This window comes from Cornus florida, unplaced genomic scaffold (assembly GCF_030987335.1).
Source record: "Cornus florida cultivar Cherokee Brave unplaced genomic scaffold, ASM3098733v1 CherokeeBrave_3.0.0_Hap2_Chr05, whole genome shotgun sequence".
Taxonomy (NCBI): domain Eukaryota; kingdom Viridiplantae; phylum Streptophyta; class Magnoliopsida; order Cornales; family Cornaceae; genus Cornus; species Cornus florida.
This window is the reverse complement of record NW_026775575.1, coordinates 72268439-72287774: the sequence shown is the minus strand read 5'-3', so window position 1 is coordinate 72287774 and position 19336 is coordinate 72268439. Positions and strand designations below refer to the sequence as shown.

Sequence of the window (19336 nt, the reverse complement as noted above, 5' to 3'; positions counted from 1 at the left end):
AAAATATGCTAATAAGAACAAGTGGAGAATTTTTATTATTGTCTATTAGCAGGAGATAACATATATATCCTAACTCTTATGTTTACTCTCTCTCTCTTTTCCCTCCCCCTCTCTGTCTCTATATATATATATATAAATATATATTCAGATTATTAGCAACGACAAGTTTAAAAGTGTGCAACACAGGGTGCTGGCTCAACCGGTGGGACCAAGGGTATCAGTGGCATGTTTCTTCAATCCAAGTAGTAGGTTTCAGTCTAGGCCTTTCGGACCCATAAAGGAGCTTCTGTCCGAGGAGAACAACCCATATATAGAGATTTACTTTGCAGTGAATACTATCAATATTACAAGACCAAGGGAACAAATGTTATCTCAGCCCTTCCTCATTATAAGCTCTAGACAAGTACTTAACCATATATATATATATATATATATATATATATATATATATATATATATGTTGCTGGTTAATTACAGAAAATCATAAGTTTTTAATTAAATAATGCTGCTCAGTTTCCAGATGATGATAATAATTAATAACGCTTGAAAAAGTCGTTATAAATGGTCTGTAATAAAAGTATTGCTCATTGTGACAATGTTTGTGGCAGATATATATATATATATATATATATATATATATTTTATGTTGTAATAATAATACTGCTCATTTTCATCTGCAATGGTAGTACTATCTAATTTGCTGGATTACAATTTCACTATTAGTTTTTAATGATGTATGTGCATGGTTTTGTTTACAACAAATGTGGTGAAACCAAAACTGTAACAGAAAAAACTAACAAAAAAATAAACATCTATGTACCATATACAAAATATAAAGATTTATGTTGTTCAAAGTAGGCAAAAGATTTTAATAAAGAGGTTACAAGTTTTAATTCCAATTCTCTCTCCATGTCAAAAGCGTCTTTTAGCGTTCTGTCATGTCACACACACTAAATAATATACTATATAATAAGCTACATGGGTTCAGAAAATAATCGACAGCCGAGAAAAGGGTCAAACAAATCGACAATGTGATCGGGGCTGAAACAAATTTTGGACCACATTTTCACAAGATATGGACCACATTTTCACAAATATTGAGGACGCAATGAACCTTCAAATGAGAGAGAAATAGCAGTCTCTGATGATGATGGGCAGATTGTTGACTAGCATGAAGTAGGTACCAATAAAAAATTCTCTCCAGAAGCGGGATTCTATTCAATAAGCTACATCGACAAAACACCGGGCGAATGAAATGAGGTAGATATACAAAAAAAATTTATTTTAATTATTACGATTTAATTCTCTCTCTTTAAATTTTCACTAACTTGGTCGTTAAAGGGTCTACGGCCGGCACCACACATTACCTCACTCTACCGTCTTTATTTTACAGGAAACATTGTTGTACCACAACATTATTATACACATATATATATATAATATGTGTATATGTATGAAAATCATCAATTCAATAATCAATGCAGGTAAAACAGAAAATCATCAATTCAATAATCAATGTAGGCAGGCTAGTGCTTTCTTTTATTTATTTATTTATTTTTTAAAACCACTTCCTTATGCAATTTGCATTTTTAAACACTTCTTTCATTATTCCCAAACACAACCTATCACCATGTGAATATGTGATCTACATTTTGGTGATTCTTACGAATCTCGAACCAGCCAGAATGCTAGATGATTTGATACAAAATCATTTTGATCACATGGGATAGATATGTAATGGGTTTGTTACTGCTGCTTTCTGATTTGGTTTCAAAATTTCAGACCATTAATCAAACAACTCCTGTTTTGACGGACTGGTTTAATATTAGTGGGGGATAACGTATTGGAAGTAATGAAGAAATAAAGATAACTTTGAATTTACAAGGTTAAAGAAATTTATAGAGAATTTTAATATACTATTGATAACAGTACATGTATTTATAAATAAATAACTCTAAGAAATCCTGAAAGCATAAAGAAACTAGTCGTATAAGAAATTGTTCAAAATCAACTTCTCTCCTAAAAATAAAGTAAAAAATCTAATTGGTAAAAATTAGAATCGTTCTTTCTGTCTTAGTGATTTATTCTGGGTATTTTCTTGTTGGGCTGGGCTGGGCTTGACTGGCCATGTTTTAGGTTATTTCAGGCCAACTTACTGTTGGGTCCTTATGTTTGTACAGTTGCTTTTCATTCAATAAATTGTTTTACTCTTTATTAAAATAATAATAAATAACTTAGCTAATCTAACATGATAAAACAAATTGCAAAGGCTTTCAAAGTAGGAGAGTTGAACACTACCTATATTTATTTAACCAATATCTCCATCTTTACCTTACCACTTGAAATATTTATTTCCAATTACCAGCCGAAAGTACCAAGATATCTATGGGTTATTGTGATAGGTGTCCTAGTCTGACAAAATTTTATGATAATTATCATTAATTAAAACTAGAATTTTTTTGACAGATTCATGTTTTAAGTGATATCCAAAAACTCTATTTTCTAGATATTTCTGGTTCAATTTAAATCACCAAATACTTAGAACTAAAGATAGAGAGTTTGGATGCACCTGTGTGACTCGACTATCAAAATAAAAAAGTTAAATTCTCCAATTAATTTATTCAGTGAGTAAATCATTTTCTGTTTTTTTTTTTTTTTTTTTTTTTTTTTTTTTTAAATCCCCCTATTAATATATTAAGTGAGTAAATAATTTTCTTTTTTTTTTTTCTTTTTCTTTTTTGCCCTTTTCATTAACTAAATTCATAAACCAAACGAATCGACACAATGTTCTTAATTTTAAGTTCAAAAGAAAAGGGAAATGGTTTTCTTTTGATTCTGTTGTTCTCTGTGTCCCCCTACTTCTAGATGCTTAATATTTATTGGTCCCACAAGTATATATATGCACATGCTTTTCACTCACTCTCTTTTTGAAATATTCCATTTTTGTTGACGGCACAAGAAATTATACAATAATACGTCTACCTGTATCCTTAAGCTTTTTATATTATTGGATCATTTATTAAAGGAGTTCACTGTTAGACTCGGAATACCGAGATTCTATAAATTTTCATGATTTTTCCACGTTGAGGAAATCGGAATTTTCTGAGCAACCATCCACGCTCTTTGGCCTATATACTAAACCTATCTGTGTCCTCTGATGAAAAGCTGAAGAATATAATTGTCATTATATATATATATATATATATATATATATAATATATGCAGGCACACATTTTCATCAAGATCCCCGAGTAGGTTGATCATCTGTCTTGGCGTTTATATATATTTATATAATTTTCAGGTGCTCTACAGGCTACAGCCCCATTTTGTTGACTAAGGTTGAAAGTAAAATTATATTTACAGCATCATATAATTATATGGATCTGAAAATTGTGAGGATACACTATACAGGGTGTAAGACTGTACTGAACTAGAGATTGCGAAGACCAACATTACATGCATCTTGATATACATAATAATAATAATAAATTCAAGCGTCATGTGATGATTGAAAGAAACAAAAAAAAAGGGCTCAAAGCCAACCTCCGTTGAGCTTTAGGTTCTTGGAATTCAGAGTTTGTCTGCTGAGGGTGGATGGATACATGTTGAGTAAAGGCCAAAAAAAAGTGACTCATTTTTTACTATCTTGCCCTTGGGAGTTGGTTTCAAATTTTTACTCTTCAAGCACTATATAATGGGATGCACTTAAGTCACCTATTTCATGCATTCAGTATAAACAGCTGCTATACCTCTGCATATACACCTAATCACTGTAAAAACACCCCCACCCACACACACAAACTTTAACTATGGAAATTGTCTCCAGCAATGGACATTACAGTTGGGCCGAAGAAGTGAAGGAATTCGACCAAACCAAAGCCGGCGTGAAGGGACTTGTAGATGCCGGCGTGATGAAGATCCCCAGATTCTTCGTCCACCCACCTGAGAGTCTTCACTGTCCATTGCCAACCGATAACACGAGCACCATTGAACTCGAGTTCCCCACGATAGACCTACGAGGCATTGAGTGTGGCGGTGCTCGGAGAAAGGAGGCTGTGGATGGAATTCGACAGGCAGCCTCCACGTGGGGTTTCTTTCGGATGGTGAATCATGGAGTGCCAATGAGCATGATGGAGGCCATTTTAGAAGGTGTCCAGCGCTTCCACGAGCAACCGGTGGAGATGAAGAGGGACTTGTATTCCTCCGATAGTAGCAAGAGAGTGAGGTTCAATAGCAATGTTGCTCAACGTGAACTTGATGCTGCATGTTGGAGGGATCTGTTAACTTGTGTTTTTCAAGATGATACATTGGACCCTGAAGCTATTCCTCTGGTTTGCAGGTACTTATAATTTCATTTTACATTCTATCTTTTTGCATGCATCATAGAATGAGTATTAGTCCAGTTCTCGAGGTTGGGTGTTCTAATCCTGTTAGGGACAATATTGTGAATGTACTAATTTTTCTTAAATTTCAGGGTGAAAAAAACTAATGATATATATTAATCTTGTATATATCTAGATCATTAATTGCTTTCTTTGTAAATCTGGATTTGCAGAAAAGAAGTACAGGATTATGTGAATTGCATGATCAAACTGAGGGAGACAATGGCCGAGTTACTATCAGAGGCTTTAGGGCTAAGCAGTGACTACCTTTCACGCTTAGAATGCATGAAAGGTGAATCATTGGCATGCCTTTATTATCCAATTTGTCCAGAGCCAGACTTGACCTTGGGCACCGCCAAACATTCAGACACCACTTTCCTAACTCTACTCCTGCAAGACAACACCGGTGGTCTACAAGTTTTTCATCAAAATCAATGGATTGATGTGGCTCCTGTCCCTGGAGCTATAATAGCAAACATTGGAGATCTCATGCAGGTATATATGTGTTTTTATCTCGATCAACTTAATTCATTTGCAGCCCTAAGTGTTCAGATCTTTGAAGTAGTTCAATACTTACTAACTCCTTCTAATTTAATTTTGTTTGCTCTATAATTTCAGATTATTAGCAATGACAAGTTCAAAAGTGTGGAGCATAGGGTGTTGGCTCAACCAGTGGGACCAAGGGTATCAGTGGCATGTTTCTTCATTCCAAGTGGTAGGGCTGCATCTAAGCCTTTCGGACCCATAAAGGAGCTTCTATCCGAAGAACAACCACCTTTATACAGAGAGTTACTTTGCAGTGAATACTATCAATATTACAAGACCAAGGGAACAAATGTTACCTCAGCCCTCCCTCGTTATAAGCTATGACAATTTAATCGTTGCTAGTAATTGCAGAAATAATATGGGTTAATTAAATAGTGCTGCTTAGTTTCCAGATGAACAATAATAATTAATAATGCTTGAAAGTCATTATAAATGACCTGTAATAGTAGTACTGCTCATTTTGACACTGTTTGTGGAAGTGTTTTTTTTAAATTTATTTATCTGAAGTTGTAATAGTAGTATTGCTCATTTTGATATGTATGTAATAGTAGTACTTCTCGTTATAGTTTCACTGTAAGCCTTCTTTGTCATCCACTAATTTCACATATCATTTCACCCCTTTCACGAGTTTGTGTTTAGGGTAAATTACAATGACATTTTAAGAGATTTGACAAATTATCACATGGAGTGAAATTTGTTTTTTGACTTCTACTCAAATTATAAATGTTTGATCCATTTTTTTAATAACACCATAAATGTCACTTTTTCATATTGCGAATGTGTGCTTTTGACATATAAAATAACATTTTCACCCTTTTAACTTTTTGTTTACTTACAAAAAGGTTTTTCATGTATAAAATGACTTAACTAGCCCTATACCAGCGCTCCTACTAAGAGTGCTGGTGTTAGTTCACCTATAGCAGCGCTTTTTAAAAGAGCGCTGGTACGATTGCACCTATACCAGCGATCTTTCAAAAGCACTGCTATGATTACACCTATACCAGCGCTTTTTAAAAAAGCGCTAGTAATATGGTGTAGTGACTACCTCCCATATGACTTATTTTAAGTGACCAAAAGTGTTCAATGGATTGAAAGGCCTTACCCAAAATAATAATAATAATAATAATTCTAAAAAAATTCTAAAAAATTTGTGGATGGAGGTAGAAGGAGATGGCATGTGGTGGTGTGGATGGAGTTGATGAGATGGTGGTGGTGGTGTTGGAAGGAGACGGCGAGGGGCAATGGTGGAGTGACAATTTAAAAGAGATTTGTCTGTGTGTGACAGAGAGAAATGGAAAGTATGTGGTGGTTTGAATAGTGGAAGGTTGAATAGAGAGGGTTTTGATGCTTTTAGTCTTTTTGATACAATCCTGTTTATATTTTATCTTTGAAATATTCACCCGATCTTAAAATAAGTGTCCGCATTTTCATATTTAGCTCAGGATTCTGGAGAAAACTTCTCAAGTTGAGATGTATGGCTAGGGGTCTTGTTAGGCAATGATTGGGGGTTGGAGATTGCACAAGGATGTGGTTGGACTACTGGTTACCAAATGGCCCCATTGATCACTACAGCTTGGGCTCATTGATATGAAAATTCGTCAACTGGATCCTTAAGTCAAGCCTAATTTCCAATAATCAGTAAGAAATTCCAAGCTCACTACAGCATATCCCTTTTTTCCAGAGCCAAGCTTTCATTACACAGCTTCAGAATATTTCTCCCCCCCCCCCCCCCCCCCCAACATCCAATGCTAATGATCAAGTAGAATGGCTTCCAAGCACAACCAGTGACTACTCACTTAGACTTTACTTTGGAGTATTTCACTCCTCCCTCATTAGTCTTTGCTTGAGACCATCTCATTTGATTTAAACACGTACCATATCCCAAAGCATAGATACATTGTATGGCTAGCACTCAAAGAGAGATTATCCACTCTGGACTCCAAGCCAATGTTAAAGAAACATGCACTACACCAATGCCTGCTACCTATGTCTTACAGATGAGGAATTAGTGGATCAAATTTTCTTTAAATGTCAATTAATACAACACTATCATTGGGATTTCATCCAACACGCAGCTGGATTCTACACCAAGCCTAATAGTTGGAGAGATTTGATTGCTTGGTGTTCATCAACATGGACTCAAGATCACTTCATCACTCACAAGCTGCTGTTATCATGTGCCATTTATTTCATTTGACATGAGAGAAATGCAAAAGCCTTTAGAAACAGGTCAACTACAGCTAACCAAATTATTCGCTTCATTAAGGGATGCATCAGAGCAAAATTTGCTTCTCTTAAGCCAAAGAATGGTGCTTGATTCTGTTTGTTTCATATTTTGGACCCTAATGTGTTGTGTTTTCCACTATAGTGTTGTTTGCTGTATGACCTGTTTGCTCAGCCTTAATTGGTTAGCTGTGGTTTTCATGTGCTGCCAAGGAGAATGTTCCTTGGGCTGGTCTCACTTGTTGGACTATCTTTGTACATATTATTTTCCTTTTATAATGCTTATCCATTTAACCAAAAAAAAAAAAACACATGTGCTGGCTCAACCAGTGGGACCAAGGGTATCAGTGGCATGTTTCTTCAATCCGAGTAGTGGGTTTCAGTCTAAGCCTTTCGGACCCACAAAGGAGCTTCTGTCCGAAGGACAACAACCGATATATAGAGATTTACTTTGCAGTGAATACTATCAATATTACAAGACCAAGGGAACACATGTTATCTCAGCCCTTCCTCGTTATAAGCTCTGACAAGTACTTAACCATATTTATATATATATATATATATATATATATATATATATATATATATTTCTGGTTAATTACAAAAAATCATAAGAGTTTAATTAAATAATGCTGCTCAGTTTCCAGATGATAATAATAATTAATAACGCTTGAAAAAGTCGTTATAAATTGTCTGTAATAGAAGTACTGCTCATTGTGCCCTTGTGGCAGATACACACACACACACAGATATATAATAGTGAAATTGTAATATAGCAAATTATATAGTACTACCATTGCAGAAGAAAATGAGCAGCATTATTATTAAATCATAAAAAAAGATATATATGTTTATCTTTAGGATTAGTTTATTTTAAACTTATAGTTAGTTGGGTTATCTATAGATTAGTTTATTTTGAATTTATAGTTAGTTGTGATAGCGTTGTAATGCAAGTAAAATACTTATATACAGGAGTTTGTTTTTATCTTTTATTCTATAAATAATCAAAGAGGCATGCTGAGATTGAGGTCCAGCACCCTCATAATCATTTTATTATTATTGTTGCTTTCTCAAGCATTTTCCCCTCAAATAGCATCCTTGATATCTCTATCTCTCTCCCTCTCTATTTCAGTCTGGTTCTATTTCTCTCCATATATCTCTCTGTCTATTTGTTCTCCCTATCACTTTCTATATTTATATTTTCTCCCCTTTCTATTATTAAATTATTACTATATATTATTCACCACTGGAAGGGCATCTTGAACTTCCATATCCACATTATTTCGAAGTTAAGCTTGGCAGCACTGGTTTACCACACTTGGACTGAACGAAATAGAAGAATCTTTCAAAAGAAAGCCATCACAGCCAACGCTCTGCTCCACCAAACTCTGGAATCAATTAGGAGCAAACTTCTCACTTCCACAATTAGAGATATTCCTAATGCATCAAGGATTGCAGAAGAATGGGACATCCCTATCACCATAATCCATCCACCACTTCCTCCACCAGAGCCTCCGGATCAGGCACTGTGATGATAATTTGATTGGAGTTGTTTCTCCTTTGTACCTGAATTTGGGGTCGTCTTTACGGTCTACCATTGTTTGATCTCACTCCACTATGGGCCTAATTCATGGGCTATCTTTTTCTCTTATGTATGTTTGTATGTTCTTGTGGGCTTGGCCCATCATCCATCTGGTTACCTATTGCTAGCCTTGTATCCTCCTTTCTTCAATGAAATTTATCTTTATCTTTCAAAAAAAAGTCTTTTTTTCTCCCCTTTCTATTATTAAATTATTACTATATATTATTCACTGATAAAGTCCTTTTAAGTAAGGCAATTAGAACTCAAAGAAGAGTTATATTTGTTCTCTTTCTCTTCACATCGCCTGATAGTTAATATTCTTAAAGAGACTGCAGTTGACAACTCACACTCGAACCATATAGTTGATTCTGATACGCATGCACCACATCAAATCTGAATTGGATCCAAGGCGACGATTTTAGCGTCAACAATATGAAAATCATCAATTCAATAATCAATGCAGGTAAAACAGGCTAGTGCTTTCTTTTATTTATTTATTTTATTTTATTTATTTATTTTATTTTTTTAAACCACTTCCTTATGCAATTTGCATTTTTAAACACTTCTTTCATTATTCCCAAACACAAACCAATTACCATGTGAACATGTGATATACATATTGGTGATTCTTATGAATCTTGAACCAGCCAGAATGCAAGATGATTCGATGCAAAATAATTTTTGATCACATGAAATAGATATGTAATGGGTTTGTCAATGCTGCTTTCTGAATTGGTTTCAAAATTTTAAACCACATACTGATCAATTTGTATTTTTATTTAGAAAATTTATTTAGTCCGCCAATCAAACTTCTCCTGTTTTGCAGACTAATTTAATATGATGGGATAATGTAACAAAAGTTATGAATTGTTCACAAAGAATAAGGGTAATTTTGAATTTACAAAGTTAAAAGATATTTATATAGAATTCCGATATATCATTGATAGCAGTACATGTATTTAAAATAAATAATCATAATATTATAAGAAATTCTGAAAACATAAAGAAACTAGCCGTATAAAAAACTGCTCAAAATCAAACTTTTTCCGTAAAAATAAAGTAAAAAATCTAATTGCCAAAAATTAGTATAGTTCTTTCTGTCTCAGTGATATATTGAGTGAGCAAATCACTTTTTGCTTTTTTTTTTTTTTTTTTTTTTCCTTTTCATTAGTTAAATCCCCCTATTAATATATAGGAATACGGTTTTATACGGTTATATTTTATACTACTAGAAAAATATACAATTCAACTTTACCTTTTTATTTAAATTACAATACCTTTTTACTTTTTTTCTTCTGTATCAGGAAATCGTTCAGCTCTAATATTGAGTTGCCTCCAAACAACATAAAATACGTTCCAAAATTTGGTTTTACAGATTTTTTATGTTCATCAGACCTATCAACTTGGGTTGCCTCTAAATAAGATAATAGTTGTTTTCTCATTTTGAAAAAATAATAATAATAATCACAGACTCTCAATTACAATTGTCAAATGGCCAGAATCCTCTTTTTGAAATAGGTCTGATTTTGTATTTAGGGTAAAGTACAGTAATACCCCATGAGGTTTGCCAAAAGCACATTCAGATGAAACTTACCCTGTTTTGGGACAATGACATCCCCTGATAATATTTGCAAGCCAAACACAGCCTTAAAACATGTAAAAAGTCAACATTACCATTTACTATTTTAATTAAAAAATATTAAAATAATTAAATGACCAAATTACCCTCAACACCCGATTAATCCTACAACCAGATTCTGGGCCACCACCACACCAAACTCCACAACCACCGACACATAATCACCCCCATAACCACCACCATCCCCACCCCTATACCACCACCTTTGCCTTCGAGCTCTCCAATGGAAGGAAAGGATCAAGCTTTTGGTCTATCACTGGTGGAAATATATGCTGAACTTCTAGGTCTACAACGGACTAAACCCAATCCTCCAACAGAGTACACCCATACAGAGAAACTGGAAACAGGAGAGAAGAAGTGCAGAGACTGAATTCGTTATGGATTTTGAGCCTCGTCCTGAGAGTGACTTTGTACAAATCAGAAGAGTGTAGGCGCGTTCCTTAGCAAGACCCCTAGTTCCGTCGACCGAACGGCGGGGAGAGGATCCCCTTCTTACTAAGACTGCAAAATTTGCTTCTTTAATTAATCAAATGTAGAACAGAACCAATGGACTGACATAAGATTCACGTTACGGGCTCTAGATGAAACCAACAATTAAGACATAAAAAAAGCTATATAAATTCACTCACTTCATATAACGACCCGGATTTCTCAACCCGGTGCGTTAGTGATGAACCGGAAGTTGACTCGATAACGGACCCGAAATGTGAAAGCGAAAGAAGCCAAATGACCTCAAGAGATGTACGTCATCCCTAAGGCCCCAATATGACTCTCCATGAAGCCACGGAACTCAAATGAGCCAAGCAAATGAAGCAAGGATGCCTAACCCGAAAAGAGATGAACTAAGGGCAAAATGGTCATTTCTCACTGAAAAGGGTGCCACCGTGCACACCATTGGAAGGACAACGAAAAATGAACAAAATTAGACTCAAGAATCGTCTGATTCTGAGTCCGGGCAGAAAAGATATGAAATTCCAACACCCGATGCGAAAGTTATGAAGCAATGACTTAACATTTTTCAATATTTTCATATTAAACTTTGAAAACAAAAGTGCATAGAAAACGATATACATGTCATTGGCCTCCGGCCTCATCTTATACATGTTAAATACATTGAAAAGAGTGCATTTACGTACACTTTACATAACGAATCAACGAATACAAGTTTAAACAAGTAGGGCTACAAAGAGGCATCTTATGCTAACACTTGCATAAAATAGAAACTTAGAAACTATAAGCCATCCAAGGAGTAATGGAATCTTCAAATCCTGAGTCCTGTACCTGAAATATGCCCCAGCATCGTAGGGGTGAGTAACATAAAGCTACTCGTAGGAGATGAGCATGCATCGATCTAGCATTTTACAATTTTATCACCTTATGATGAAACATGTTAAAGGGGCTCATGCCACCTAACGTCTATGTCAAGATAAGACCCAGGGAGCATCCTAAGCTACCTAGATCATTTATATCATATCACATTGTTCATACAATTCAAACAACATGGAAACATATTATACAAGGCAACAAGATATAGATTCTCAAAGTTTTAAACTTGAAATCCAAAATACGAAAACAAGTGTGGGTCATGCCACCTAACGTCTATGTTCAAAATGAATCTATAAGGTCATTCCTAAACTACATTTGAACATCAAAACACAAATTATGATATCGATGTAATTTAACCAACAATGGAACTTCTAATACAACACATGAAGTATGCTTTCACAAAGTTACATCTTAAGCTCAAAATAGGAAATCAAATAAGGAACAACAAGTTACGATATCATCTAGTTATCAACTTGAAATGAAATACGAAATCAAACAAAGTGGATACTCGGACGTCACGCCGGATCAGACCGACAACATAGTTACTTTAGGGTTACCAGCCCATGGGTAACCTCCCTATGTGCGCACTAGACTATATAGAGGGACAATCCCCCTTACTAGAACCAAGTCCTAGCAGTAGCCAAACAACGACATCCCCAAGTTTCCAAAATCAACAAATTACGCAACAAAGTATATATATCAACATGTATATATAAGATATCAACTATTTACGAAACACAATCCAAATTTTGGAAACTTATACAATACATGCTCAAAATTCATAACTACTATGGCATGTAAGATGTCAAATACAAAGTGTACAATTCCTTACACATAGCAACAATATATTCAATAAGGAAAAACATATTCTCATGAATATAAAAGTAACAACTATGTTATCTAATGCTCAAAAGTAATCAAGTGAATATACATCAAATCCAAATCCATGATTTAAATATAGAAACAACTTCCAAAATGCAATTAAATCCATGGAGTAATAAAGTAGAATTTAATTAAACGTAAATAGTAAAATTCTCTAAATTCCAAGTTAATCCAAATAATCTCAATTTAATATATATTGAAAGACATGTCATGGTCATCATATGTATAACATCAAATGACAAGTTAAGTGATTAAAACACTTAAAACAAAATTAATCAAGCTAATTAATTAATTTCCTCTAGATTTTTAAACAATTCCAAATGCCCTCAATTTAATCTATATTAGAGAACATGCCAAGGCCTATTTAAATACCACATTACAACTTGATTTAATACTTGATACAACCATGTGAATTAAACTTTCACTAAAGATAAATATTAAATAAAAATTGTAATTCTTAATCAAATAATCCAAATTTAATATATGTTAACCAACATATCTAAGCATAATTTCCTAACATGTTACAATTTAAATCAAAGTTATACATCATCATAAATTTTAAATCTTATACAAAGAAATAAAAATTACTAACTTTCTATATTTGATAGGAGGCATACATATATGTTGTATAATCATGGCAAACACACAATACAAAACACAAATAATCATAAAACATTCCCTACCTCAATTGGAATGAAAATCCCAATTACCACCGAAATGAAATCACCTCAAATTTTCGGTCCGCAAAACAGATTTTTCAACTTGCTACCTTCAACTTGTAAAATTCATAAAAAAAACTTAATTCTAACCCAAATTGAATGAATCCAAAGCCCAATAAAAGCTTAAATACTGTAATTTGATAATATCAATTTAGTTTAACAAAATATTTTCCCAATTGAAACAGTTTTGCCCCACAACTTTGAAACAAATTCTGCCCAAAAAACACATTTTCAGCCTGTAGCTTCCAACTTTGAAAATTCATGAAAAATTCATTTGACATCCAAATTGGGCAAACCTAATTTATTTTGGAAGTAAACATATGAGAGTGTAAAACTAAAAAATTAAGCCATGATCCAATATCAAAAGGATAGTGAAAAAAATCATCTAAAAATATGTTTTCCAGCTCCAATAAAAACATGGACAGCAGATAATTTTGGATTTTTTAAAAAATTTAGAAATGCTCTAAAATAGTGAAAAAATTCTGAGTAGTGTAAAACCCCTGGGGGAAGTTCCAGTAAAAATTTCAAGGCAATTAAAGCACTACAGCTTCATATAAAAATTCATTTCCGGACCAAAAAGGAAAAGCTTCAAATTTCCAGCAACTAGCTTGCAACTTCAAAAATTCATAACTAATTCATTTTAAATCCAAATTACATGAAACCAAAACTAAATGAAAGCTAATTGAGTATATTTTCATATTCTATATTTAATTTGACAAGATTAATTTCAAGTTAAAACAATTTAAAGGCAAAATACAAGTCCTTCTCTTCCATGCATGTAAAACACTCAATAATGACATAAAAATACTTCAAAATAATAGATCAATACCTCCTTAGAGAATTGAATCTCTAGATACCAAAGCAAAACTAGGAGTTAGGCTAGATCCTTCAAGGGTTTTGAAGAGGAGGATGAGGGGAACAAAAAGTATTCCAAGCTTTATAGTCTAAAGAAAGTGGAAGGGCCTTAAAGATCAAGGTCAATGCCTAAGGCTTCAAGCTCCATCCATTGAGGCTAGGATTTTCTTGTAAGGAAGATAATGAAATAATGTGGTTAAGTGTGAGTGGAGGAAATAGAAATCCTCCACTCACTATGTGCTCTTACACCATGGTCAACACACACATCTATGGTCAATTACACAAAAACCCTCCTTTAAAACCATAATCCCAAAGTGCCCCAAAGATATTTGCAAGACTAAATTGTGAACCTACACTTGTCACCAATCCATGGCTCCTTCCTAGGCTTAATCCCACACCTACACTTGTCAACCATCCAAGCCAACAAGTGCACCAATCCTAGGCCAACAAGTGGGTGAATCCTCACCCTCTAAATGTCATCATCCAATGCATTAAAGTGTTTCCACACAAATATCAACAAGTAGACCAATGAAAGTGTGACACTTGTCATACTTTCCAAAAATTGCAAAAAGGTCCTTTTTGAAAATATCTTCCAAATTAAATTACAAAATAGTCCCTAAGACGAAAAATAATTACTTTTCATAATTACATTAAAACCCCATAAGTTAAGAATAATTACACTAAAGTATGCATTAATGCCCCTTTATGAAAGAAGTAAGCAATCAACATGCTTTTCTAGAAAAATAAAAATACCACTATAATGGAAATCAAATATCATGAATGCATGCAAAACCGGAATCAAATCCGAGCACAAAAAGTGAGGTTATGCAAGGAAAAAGAATAAACGAGAAAAATATAAAATGTGAATAGTATTCGGAAAAATAAAATATGGAAATGACACAATCCCCAAAGGAAGTTGTCAATCCAAGGAAAAGAGTTTTGGAAATCATTCCAGAGCACTCGAGACGACATCAAGTGATGAAAAACCGATCCCAAAAAGGAAAAGACAACGGAAAAAAAATATCTGTTAAAATCTGAGAAAAAGAAAAGGAAGAAAAATGACCAGGTCATTACACTTCACCAGAATTCTAGAGATTTCCGTATACTCTTTGTCTCTCACTCTTAAGAGGAAATACTTACTGAAAAGGAGGCAACGACATCAAGACGACGCTTAAAATTGGATCTCAGTCTTGATTTAACCCACAACGGCGCTCAAAATTGGAGCCATCAGTCCAACGAAGCTTCAAACTACAAGAGCCAGTTCTATCCAGCGAGCCCCAAATCCGGTGAAGCCCAATTCAGACCGACGGACCCTAAGCACGAACAGTTGCCGCGACCCAGAAGCTTACCCATTATCTCTGGTGAAACTCATCATCTTTGCACAAATTTCTCTTTCTTCCTCCGTTTACCAAATCAGTGCTCCATTGAAGACTACTCCCTTTCTTCCTCCGTTTAGCAAATTAGTGCTCCATGGGTCGACGAAATCGAAGGATAAAGGCCGCGGATCCATTCACCATCACCGCCTATATATACATATATATTTGTATATATATCTGTATATTCATATATATATGTGTGTTGGTGTTGGGGGCGGAGGAAAAGAGAACAAAGAGGAGAGAAGGATAGGAATGGGCCTCTGAGGTTAGAAATGTCATTTCATGGTCAATATAAAAGTCAAAGGGTTAAAATGTCAATTCATTACCATTGGGGTGTCTTTGGCAACCATATCAAACTTAAGGGGGTGTTTTTGTCCCAAAATGGACTAAGTTTCATCTGTGCATTCTTTTAGCAAACCTTAGGGAGTGTTACTGTACTTTATGTTGCCCAATAATTGACTCTAAAGAGGGGGTGAATAGAGTCAATGGCCAAAATTTGCAAATTATAGATATACAATTTCTAATCAATAATATAACATATTATGCAATAATCAACACATGAAATCAAGATATGAAAGTAAACAATTTATAGCACAATTGTAAAAGAGATAAGGGAAGAGAAATTGCAAACTATAACACGGCGATTTTTGCGAGGTTCGGAAACTCCAACTCCTCAGCTCAAGATCCCCTTGAGACTTCCCAAACCAATATAGCTTCTCCTTATGGGTGGAGAGCAAACCTTGATTAGAAGTAACTTCTTGCTAAGAGAGAACCTCTCTTAGTCTTCCTTTGGGTCACACCAACCGTTACAATATCCTTGCTAAGAGACCACCCTCTTAGTTTTACATAGGCCACACCAGCCCTTACAATTTCTTTGCTAAGATAAACTCTTCCTCTTAGGCTTACAGCAGATTTGTAAATAGAATTTGTAGTATAAGAAATCCTCTCAAGAACTGATACAAATCAAACCTCACAATAGAGTATATATGAAATCAAGTGAAGCTCAAACTCTAAGTATGAAATATATGAGAAATGATGAGGAAAATGCAGAGCAAAAGCTCTGATGAAATACTAAAATAAAAGTTCAGCAAAGGCTCACGAAATGCTCTCTAAAGTTCACTCTGATTCAGTTATGGAAGCTTGTATATGACATGAAGATCAATGTTTGAACAAAGGCTCTATGAGTAAGTAAAACCAGAACAAAAGCTCTTTATAATGGTAGAGCCAAAAGCTCTCTTTGATGCACTTGAATGAATGTTCTTGAATGCTCTCTCAAGTAGTATAATAAAGCAAAAACTCTATGAAGATTAAAACAAGAACAAAAGCCCTTTTAATCTTTACTAGAATCTCTCAAGATGGAATAAGAGTGAATGAGAGAGATGAAGAGAAGATCAGAACAAAAGCTTTCTTTGCAATGTAATATAATGTCTCTTAAAATGGTGTCAATTTATTAGCAGACAACCCCTCTGTATATATATAAAATCGCAACTCAATATAGCTGTTAGAAGGGGTTGGAAGAATTAAATGTAGAAAAATTGCCGTTGTAATTCAAAACCCTCAAAGGAGCCGGCTCTTTGCAAAAGTGGAGGCGGCTCAATTTCAAATGGAGGCGGCTTCATTAAAAAAGTGGAGCAGGCTCTTTTCTGAAGAATTGTTCTACGAGCCAAGAAATGCAACTGGAGTGAAAGAAGCAGGCTCATTATTTTTGAGTGGAGACGGCTCTTTTTCAAATAGAGGCGGCTCCAAAAAAATGGAGGCGGCTCAATTAAAAGAATGGAGCAGGCTCTTTTTTTTGAATGGAGGCGGCTCCATTTGCCTTGAGAGAGCTGGCTCTATTTACATGAAGGCTGCTTTAGGATTGGACAGAAAAGAGTGTATGACTTCAAATGGACATAACTTAGTCCATGAAACTCCAAATGAGGTGAAATTAAAGTCTAAATTTATTGCCTTGAAGTCAGCTTTCTAATCCAACTGGCCTTACTCAAAAATTCCAACCACAGAAGGAGTTATGGCCGTTTTATTGCAACTGGTCAGAAATTTCGCATACCAGATTCATGTATTTTGTGAAGCTCATATCTCAGTCGTTTTAAATCCAATTTAGGTGAAATTTAAGTCTAAACTCAAAGGCTTGAAGTCAGCTTTCCAATGCCACTGGCCTTACATAAAAATTCCAACTACACAAATAGTTATAGCATTTTTAGTACAGGCTGGTCTGAAATTTTTCTGGGCTGAAAATTGCTTCTTATGAGATTTCCATCTTTCTAGCACCTAGGACTTTGATGAATGGTTCAATTTAGTTCAAGGCCTATTTCTAAGAGTTTAGGGACATATGTAGATGATAAATTTCAAGTGCATTGTGTCCTAGAGCCATTTACCAAATTATGGCAACAAAGGCTTTAAAGATGAAAAATTAATTTCAATGCCTTTTCCTTTACTTTCTAGAGACCAAAATAAATATAATGATTAATGTGCATGGTCCTAGAATTTCTAGCTTAAAAAATGAGTTCTTTCAAAGCTTATCAAGCTTGAACTAACTCTTTCTTAGCAAAGACTTCATATAACAATATATATAAATGAAGTTTCTAGTCTATTGCTAATGGTCATAGGAGCATATGAATGATGTATGATATGCATGATCCTATAATTTTGAGCTTCAAAATATATTCAAATATACTTTGACATTAAATCTTAAGCTCTCACCATCCTATCTATCCTTTTCTTCATTCTTTAACCATGATCGTTTAGGCTTGATGAAGACTTACTTTGTTTCTTTGAAATGCTTTGTGTGATCTTTGAAGTCCGAGTTTTTCTTTGATTTCTTGCACTTTGAGGCTTCCTTGAATCCATAGCTTGAGTATTTGGAATGGATCTTCTAGCTCAACATTGATGTTTGAATCTTGATCAACTATATATCACTCAATGAAAATATTAGTACTTAAACATCATTAATGGTTTGTAATCATCAAAATATAAGATTGACCTTTAGATAAAATCCTTAGATCAACACTTTACCCTTGTTTCTTTAAAAAGAAAGCTCGTTAATTACAAAGCATCACTTTATAATATGTGTTCTGGAGTTGCTTTTGGTTTGGTTTTGTTTCTTTCAGACTTAATTTTGATGAGGAGAAGTTTTCATTTCATTTGAATGCAAAGTTGACTTTTTGTGATGAAGGTTTCGTGTTTTATTTTTGGGGAAGTTTAATTTTCAACTTTTCTGCTCCTTATTTTGTTAAGTGAGACCCATAAAGTGAAAATTAAATTTATTAGATGACTTAATGCTCTCACACCTATGAGGTTTCAGTTTATTGCCCTCATAGTAAACCTCAACCAATTTTGCTCTCACACCCCCTTTCTAAAGTATGAAAGAAGTAAGTTTACTATTATACCATTGGCTTTATTTAACATATATCTAAGCAAGTAGTGAAATGACAATATTACCACCTTCTACTGTTCTGAAACTTCATCGTCTTCATGTTCCTTTAATTTTCCCAGCACTCTCTTGCTCTCTCTAGAATTCCACCCGTTTTCTCTCTCTAAAATGGCTCCCAAGGCCGATAAGAATACAAGAAGTTGCCAAAGGAGGCGACGTCTTAGGAGAAGAAGAAGTGCCGCAAAGGAACTGCGGCACTGCACCGGCGAGACAGAATCAGCCGGTAAGGGGGAATTGAATCGGCTGTGAGCTTGCTGCGGTGGTCGGAACAGTGAGTTCGGCTGACTTGCGCGCGGCGGCTCAGATGGAGCCGGTCAGATTGGTATATCCGGCGAGCACACAAACGAGTTTGGCGATGTGACAGAATCGGCGAGGA

General features: G+C 34.7%; 1 protein-coding gene across 1 annotated transcript; it reads left to right on the top strand.

Moving 5' to 3' along the window:
• The first annotated feature begins 3390 nt into the window (after positions 1-3390).
• LOC132310219 (1-aminocyclopropane-1-carboxylate oxidase homolog 1-like) lies at positions 3391-5493 on the top strand. The gene is made up of 3 exons (XM_059808419.1): positions 3391-4339; positions 4556-4877; positions 5001-5493. The coding sequence occupies exons 1-3, from the start codon at positions 3810-3812 to the stop codon at positions 5250-5252; spliced, it is 1104 nt and encodes a 367-aa protein (XP_059664402.1). The 5' UTR covers positions 3391-3809; the 3' UTR covers positions 5253-5493.
• The last annotated feature ends 13843 nt before the right edge of the window (positions 5494-19336 follow it).